The 8,052-nt window shown below is 52.2% G+C and overlaps 1 protein-coding gene across 1 annotated transcript in view; it reads right to left on the bottom strand.

The window, feature by feature from the left end:
* Positions 1-8,052, bottom strand: part of MEGF11 (multiple EGF-like-domains 11) — a 254,935-nt gene that overhangs the window by 82,039 nt on the left and 164,844 nt on the right. Inside the window, exons 5-6 of the mRNA XM_011968341.1 lie at positions 5,186-5,432; positions 3,711-3,831 (exon numbers count right to left, since the gene is read on the bottom strand). Coding sequence (XP_011823731.1) covers positions 3,711-3,831; positions 5,186-5,432 — 368 coding nt within the window. The remainder of the gene's footprint in view (positions 1-3,710; positions 3,832-5,185; positions 5,433-8,052) is intronic.

Below are 8,052 nucleotides of genomic sequence, written 5' to 3' on the forward strand. Positions count from 1 at the left end.
AATGGCGTGAACCCGGGAGGCAGAGCTTGCAGTGAGCCAAGATTGCGCCACTGCACTCCAGCCTGGGTGACAGATCGAGACTCTGTCTCAAAAAAAAAAAAAAAAAAAAAGGGATCTTGGCTAAGTAGAACATAAGAAGAGAAGGGGCCAAGATGGTGAAAGGACTTAAGGCCATGCCAGCTCTCCTGGAGGGGAGGCAACTCAGCCTCACCAAGCATCTGAAGGCATTTCTGATGATCAGTGATGCTCCAGGGTGGCATGGATACCCTCAATGGACAGTGAGCTGTGGTTGGTGTGAGTGCTGTGAAGGTGATCCAGGCCACAGGCTACGAAGTGGGGCTCCATGAATCTTTTTTCTCAAACCTAAGCATCTGTAATACTAGGCCTCAGCCCCAAAACCCCTCTCTTTTTTTTTTTTTTGAGATGGGGTCTTGCTCTGTTGCCCAGGCTGGAGTGTAATGGCCAATCTTGGCTCACTGCAACCTCTACCTCCTGGTTTCAAGCGATTCTCCTGCCTCAGCCTCTGAATAGCTGGGATTACAGGTGCCCACCACCATGTCTGGCTGATTTTTTGTATTTTTAGTAGAGACAGGATTTCACCACGCAAAACCTCTCTTTGGCCCTCCAGGATAACTGGTCCTGTTTCCCAGCTCCTCAGCCTCCTCTCCTCCAGTCTCTTTTCTGTGTGTGTGTGTGTGTGTGTATGCATGCATGTAGGCACACACACACTGTATCCAGTCCCCAACATAAGAAGGGTGGGGGATGTCAATCCTATTTCCTTCTCCCTCTCTGTCTCTAGTTCCCACTCACATCAAACTACTCAGACCGATTTCTCTGCTTTGAAAGGTCTCAGAGCCCGGAAAAAGAGGGGAAACAATTCCCCAGGCTCTTTGCAAAGACCCTGCCTGAAACAGGCTTCATGCTGGGCTAGCAGACTATCCTGTGGGCATGCTTAGGGCCTGGTGGCCAGGAATCTCTAAGGAGGGGCCTGGAGAGCCAGAGTTCCTGGCCTGGCAGCTCCTCTCTCCAGTTCCACACAATGGCCCGGGTCTTTGGGGAGGTGCATGGTGTGAATCAGCAATCTGTATATCCCTGAGTTGGAAAATGTGTGGTTGAAGTCACATAGGGCCATTGGGAAGTCAGGCAATGGAAGATGCTAAAGTGGGGAGCCTTCTCCCCAGTATCCGTTCCTTGGTCCCTGCTGTCCCTGGGAGGAGCCTCAGGCGTGAGTGCAACTTCATTATATGGTGACTCTGCATGCACAAGGGGTATTAATAATTCATACAAATCTGCAAGTTAAATGCTATGTCAAAAATAGAAATGCAATTGTCTACAGTAAAATTAAAAACATAAAGTCCTCAATCCAAAGGCTTCTGTCAACAGAGTTTCCTGTCATCTGGAAGAACAAACCTCTCACTGTGCTGGGGAGAAATACAATCCCCCTGTGTGTTTGCTTCTCACCTTCCCCTCTTCAACCACCTGAGCCTCAGCAGTGCCTCCAGAGAGGCCTTTACAGGCAAAGGGATGCTGTGCGCTTGTTCTGCCCCCCTCTTCCTGATCCAACTTCTCTGATGCAGCTGGGCCTCTGAGGACCCCGCATGCTGGGTGGATTTCTGAAAGCTGGTTGGAGATGAGAGGGTCTTTCCAGAGACCGGTTCAGGGTGGAAGAAATGGGCAGGTATGGGAGAGGTGGTAGCAGTCCCTTTTTCTTCCTCAGAGGAGACAGACAGATGGACAGACAGACACTAAGGGCTGGGAGTCAGGAGACCTGGATTCTAGCTCCACCTCACTCCTAACCACCAGTGTGGTCTTGAACAGGTCCCTTACCCCCTCTGAGCCTCAGCTTCTTCATCTGAGAAAGGAAGGTATTGACAGACCAGTGGGATCCAAATCTCTTAAAGCTGGGAAACCCTGTTTATATGTGAAATCTTACCTAGAGCACCTCACTATAGAAACTAGATTAAAATGGAGAGGTGGGGGTGGGGTGGGGTGGGCACCAGATTCCTAATGATTAGGCTCCTGCCCCGGTTCTCCCACAAGAAACCGTAGGGTTTTGTGAAACACAGAAGGAAGTCCTATGGTCTGGATCAATTCTTTCCAAATGCAGACCTGCAGACAGGACTGGCTGCCTCAGAACCATCTGGGGAGCTTATTAAAAATAGAGATCCCCCAGTCCCAGGAGGTCACAGACGCAGCCTGGGAATCTGTATTTTAACTCCCCGCCACCTGCTTGTCAGCTCTGGTGTGCAGTCAGGTTTGGATGCTGTGGGACCAAGTGGTCCCCAAGGTCCTTTTCCTGCCCTAAAAAAATTCTGACAAGACTGTGCCTGCATCGATGGGCCCTGTAGGTGTCCTCCCATCTGTCCCTGTGACCTCTGCATTCACAGCCTCCTAAAATATCCTGCTTCTGCTCAGCAGCCCTGTCCTCTCTGGCTTTGCAAAGCCTCAGGCCCCAGGGGAGGTGGCGGACTGTGTCGCTGAGCTTCCCCTGAAACAGAGCATGTTACTGGAGAGTCAGAGGCAGGGACGCAGCCCAGGAAGGTCAGCTTCAGCTGACTCACTGCCTCTAAGGGCTTGGTCTGTGGGGCAGGCACTGGCAGGCAGGGTGTCTTGGCTAAAAGGAGGCTTGTGGAGGGTTTATGGCACCCAGGGATAGAAATCAAGCCATCGTAGAGGGCTTCAGAGTTTGCAAAGGACTTTAGACATGCATAGCCTCACATGAGCCAGCCACCAACCATGGCAGCTGGGCAGGCCAGGGCTCACTGTTGTTATATCAGTTTTGTACTTGGGGAAGCAGAGTAATTGAGGCTTTTTTCAGGGTCAACATTGGCTGTGAGACCTGAATTTAGGCCCATGAGGTTACAAATCTTATCCTCCTTTCCCACAATGGTTTTTCCCAGACATGAGACCTGGGCTGCTTGAGGCTACATCAGGATCACCTGCAGTACCTGTTAAAATACAGATTCTGGGGCCCACAGAATCAGAATGTGTGTGTGTGCAAGTGCAGGGGGCGAAGTTAGATAAATTCAGGTCATCCATACCTGCTGTTTCTCCTCTTTTCCCAGCCTTTTCTGCCACCTCTGGCCCAGGGCCCATGGCTGCTCATGTGGGTGCTTATACCCAAAGACAGAGCTAATCTTACAAGAAGAATTCAATTTCTTTGGACAGGAGAGACCACAGGCTCAAAGAGGTGAGTAACTTGCTTGAGGCCACACAGCACTTAGAGATGGCAGACCTGGGATTCAAAGCTGTGTCCACGGCACCACTGGCAGCATTTAGTGATGCCCTAGGGATCACTAAATAGGAGGGAGGGTATTCACAGTGGGAGAATAACTTTTTTTTTTTTTTTTGAGACAGAGTCTCACACTGTCACCCATGCTGGAGTACAGTAACTTAATCTTGGCTGCAACCTCTGCCTCCTGGGTTCAAGTTATTCTTGTGCCTCAGCCTCCCAAGTAGCTGGGATTACAGATGTATGACACAATGCCTCGCAAATTTTTGTATTTTTAGTAGAGACTGGGTTTTGCCATGTTGGCCAGGCTGGTCTCGAACTCCTGACCTCAAGTGATCTGCAGGCCTTGGCCTCCCAAAGTGCTGGGATTACAGGCGTGAGCACCACACCCGGCCAATTTAGCCTTTTAAGATGTGTGTGAGTGAGGAATGCTCAGTCCTCTTACAGTGCCCCACCCAGATCCTTTGGGCCCACCTACCGTCCAGCCTGGGGGGCAGGCACACTCGCCAGTGATGTGGTGGCAGATGCCCCCATTCTGGCAGGGGCAGCGCAGCTCACAGTGAGCTCCATGGCTCCCAGGAGGGCACAGCTCCTCGCAGCTGCATGGAGAAGCAGAGGTGTTAGACACAGCAGCATTCAGATCAGGTGGCAGGGCCCCAGTGCTCCAGGGTTCACTAGGAATTCCTTCACAGTCAATGGATCTGCATCAGCTGAGCTGCAGTCCTGCTCCCGGCCAGGAGGGGGAAGCAGGGCTCAGACTGAATACATTGGAGTGTAGGGTGCTTGGGCCAGTACTTTTGGGATGGACTTAAGTGTTCTTAGTGTAAAAGAAGACTGTTCTGGGGAGGAGGCTGAGGAAGGCTTCCCGAGGAGGAAGACATTTTACTTGGGCCTTAAAGGTGAAGTCAATTTCACCAGGAGAATGGAAGGAAGGGCATGCCAGGCCAAAGTAATCCCATGAATGAAGGCACTGAAAAGTGCCCATGGATCCCGTCTTCAAGAATCCGCCTAGACTCAGAGAGGGGAAGAATCTGGAGCTCGTTTCTTCCAGGCTCGGGAAGGCTCCCAGCTCCCATGACAGGCTCATGTGCAGGGACTGGGCGCTGTTGAAGTGTGGGGCAGGATTTGCATGGGGTCTTGGTCTTGGGCCTTCATCCAATGGCCCTGGCCTCTAGCTCACTAGGACTTGGGAGCTGACCAGACATCGGGGTAGGGAACACCCTCAATCAACAACGTCTCTGTGGTTAGAGTCCTTGGCCACCCTTCAGGATCTAGTCTGTTGGAGAGGCCACTGAGCCTGCTACAGGGTTGGGAGGAGAACTTCAATCTTGCCTCTGAGGGGGTCTCGGCTAAGCAGTCTTGTAGGTCTCCTGTCAATACTATTCTCCGGGGAACTGGAGTGAGTGGCTGTTCGGTGTCTCGGGAGAGAAAGTAGGGGAGAGGAACAGCGGAGTAATCCTCCCAAATCTGTACATGGTATCTGCCCAGGACCCTCACCTCTCTCTATGTGTGTCACACCTCTCCCAAATGCCCTAGAAGGGAAGGCCCCAGGTGAGCAGCATCATATGGGGTAAGGTCAGAAGAGACTTCCAAGATAAGGGCTGTCTCTGCTAGGAAGGGCCTCCTGGGAGGGTTTTAGGGAGCGCCCACTCGGGCAGTCTCAGGAAGGACCAGTCAACGGGGTCCTGGAAGGCAGGAATCTGAGACCTGCGTGGGTGAGGCCTGGGCATTTAGACTAACAGGAGATTTCACAGCCAAGACTATCCCAACCCTCCTGGTCCCACCAGCCAGCCCACCCACAAGGAGCCCAGGGCTGGGTGTGCAGCTGCGGTAAGGCGGCCACTCCAGGCCCCGCCCCAGCCCCTCCACACCCCTCCACTCTCCCCACCCACGCACCCTCCAAGTCCCGCCCCTCCAGGTCCCTCCCGGTCCGGGCCCTGCCGCATGACTCACTAGACGCCGGTATAGCCAGGTGCGCAGAGGCACTCGCCGGTGCGGGGGTCGCAGCTGGCACCGTGTCGGCACTGGCACGGCAGCTGGCATCCCTTGCCGTGGGTGCCAGGCGCGCAGAGCTCCTCGCAGCGCCATCCACGGAAGCCGGCGGCGCACACGCAGGCGCCTGTAATGGGGTTACACAGGGCGCCGTTCTGGCACTGGCACCGGTTGCTGCAGTGGGGCCCCCAGTGGTCGCTGTCGCAGCCTGCAAGAGACGGGGCAGTCAGCTCTCCTTGGGGCAGGGGCCAGGAACCGATGCCCATGCGGCCTTCCCATCTTTGCAGTGCTCCTCCCTGTACAGGCTGCAGCAAGGGGTGCCTGGGTGGAAGCTTTGGCGCCTCATAACCTCCATCAGTTCTTCCACCAAGCCACGCAAATAGTTACACAGGCTAAGAAGGGCAGAGCGTTTGTTTCTTCAAGGCAGCTTCAGAACCCATCTCCTGGTCCGGCCATTCTCTTCCAACCAAATGGCTGCCCTAAATCGCCCACTCCTGATCGAAATTCTGGAGCCACAAGCTGTTTACATCCCTCTGTCTTTGCTAAGCTCTTGGTTGGCTGCCTGTCTCTGTTCCTTTCTGCCCGGCCCTTTCTTTTCCCATCTGCCACCCCTCTTCTCTGTGACCCTACGTCTCTTCTTGGGGCCTGCTGGACCCAGCCCAGTCCGGCTCCCATTTGTCTATCTTTCCTGCCCCCTTCTCCCTCTTCTCCACACGCATTGGTTTTCTCACCTTTTGCGTTTCACTCACTCTCTGGGAATATTTCCTGTAACTCCCTGCCCCTCCCTTGGCTCCATCTCCCTGTCACCCTTTTCATCTCTTCCTCATGCTTCTTCCTTTCAGTAATGGCTATGCCTGCTGGTTGCTTCGGCTTCAGTTCAATTTCATTACTTTCCAAGCAGCCAGCTTCAGAAGGAGCAGGAAAAAGAAATGCTTCCCTGGGAAGTAACAGACAGCCTTCAAGATCTTTACATGTAATTAAATATTTCAAAGAGTGATAGCTGAGCCAGTTTTGCAGAAATTCACACTCTACAGCTATGGAAAGGGGCTGAATAGCAGAACCCCAGAGAGGTCACCCAGCCTGCTGCCACCTCCCACTCTGACCCTCGCCTGATGCATACGGGACACACAATAACAAGATGTCCTCAGTTACAGCCTCATTCACTCAAAGTTTGGGGTGAGACTGGGGTGTGGAGTTCAGGCATGGACAGGCACACATAATGTTCTGGGAGAAGTTCGATAGAAAGAATGATTGCTTCCAGCTAAGGAGATCAGGCAAGACTTCTTAAAACAGAAGCCATCTCAAGTGGGCTGTGAAGGATGTCTCACTTGTCTGCCTAATAGGGTGAGCAACCATCTTGCTTTCAGCACCGAAAGTTCCACATTCTGGGAAATTCCTCAGTCCTGGGCAAACTAGAATGGCCGGTCACCAAGATTATCTGTTGCTGTTTGTGCTCCAGATTTCTTAGGTTTAGACACTCAGAGAGGAAAGGGGGCAGGTGAGTGGGATTGGGAAGGTGTCACTTGGGTAGGCTCAATATAAGCAAAGATACAGCGGTATTCAAACGTTGGGCACGGACAAGGGTATAAGGTTCCAGTGTGGTCAGTGAGCACATGTGGTCTTTGGGGGCTGAAGGTTGGTGGAAGGATCAGCCCCACCAGTCCCCTACAAGTCCCTCCCACCTGCTGACCAAGGTCAAGAGGTCAATATCATGGAGCCTGCCCATCATCCTTTAGCAGACAGAACCACCAAGGCCTGGAACCCCCGTTACCCTATCTTGGTTCATTCCTTCTTCATCTGTGCCCCAAGTATTCATACACACAAACTGAGTTGCCAAATTATGAGTGAGTCTCACCCTATATTTTCCACCTGCTATTACAGTGAGTAAAGCAAAAATTAAGTCCATTTATAGCTACAGCCTCCCCTCACATTGAAAAAGGCTCACAGAAGGCTGGACGCCATGGTTCATGCCTGTAATCCTAGCACTTTGGGAGGCTGAGGTGGGTGGAACTCTTGAGCTCAAGAGTTTGAGACCAGCCTGGGCAACACAGTAAAACCCCATCTCTACTAAAATACAAAAAATTAGACGGGCGTAGCAGTGTGCGCCTGGAGTCCCAGCTACTTGGGAGGCTGAGTCAGGAGAATTGCTTGAACCTGGGAGGCAGATGATGCAGTGAGCCAAGATTGTGCCACTGCATTCTAGTCTGGGCAACAGAGCAAGACTCCGTTTCAAAATAATAATAATAGTAGTAATAATAATAATAATAAATAAATAAAGGCTCACAGGACAGAGAGTGCCTATCTAGCAGTCCAGCACCTCCTACCTTATCCTGTCTCTGGGGCACACATTCAGTGAGCAGGAGGACCAGCAGAATCATCTATGGGACCATTTCTCTTTTAGTTGCCAAGCACATGTAGCTTAATTCACATAGCTTATTGTCCATATGTTGTGACTGTATTATAATAATGACAACCACATTTTGCTTACTTATTATTTTGAGACAGAGTATCGTTCTGTTGCCCAGGGTGGAGTACAGTGGTGTGATCTCGGCTCACTGCAACCTCTGTCTCCCGGGTTCAAGCAATTCTGCCTTAGCCTCCCGAGTAGCTGGGATTACAGGCGCATGCCACCATGCCCGGCTAATTTTTGTATTTTTAGTAGAGACGGGGTTGCACCATGTTGGCCGGGCCAGTCTCAAACTCTTGACCTCAGGTGATCCATCCGCCTCAGTCTCCCAAAGTGCTGGGATTACAAGCATGAGCCACCGCGCCCAGCCAGACAACCACATTTTAAAAGCTCCCTGTGTGCCAGGCAGCATCCTAGAAGT

This window comes from Mandrillus leucophaeus, unplaced genomic scaffold (genome assembly GCF_000951045.1).
Source record: "Mandrillus leucophaeus isolate KB7577 unplaced genomic scaffold, Mleu.le_1.0 Scaffold12, whole genome shotgun sequence".
In the NCBI taxonomy this organism is placed as follows: Eukaryota; Metazoa; Chordata; class Mammalia; order Primates; family Cercopithecidae; genus Mandrillus; species Mandrillus leucophaeus.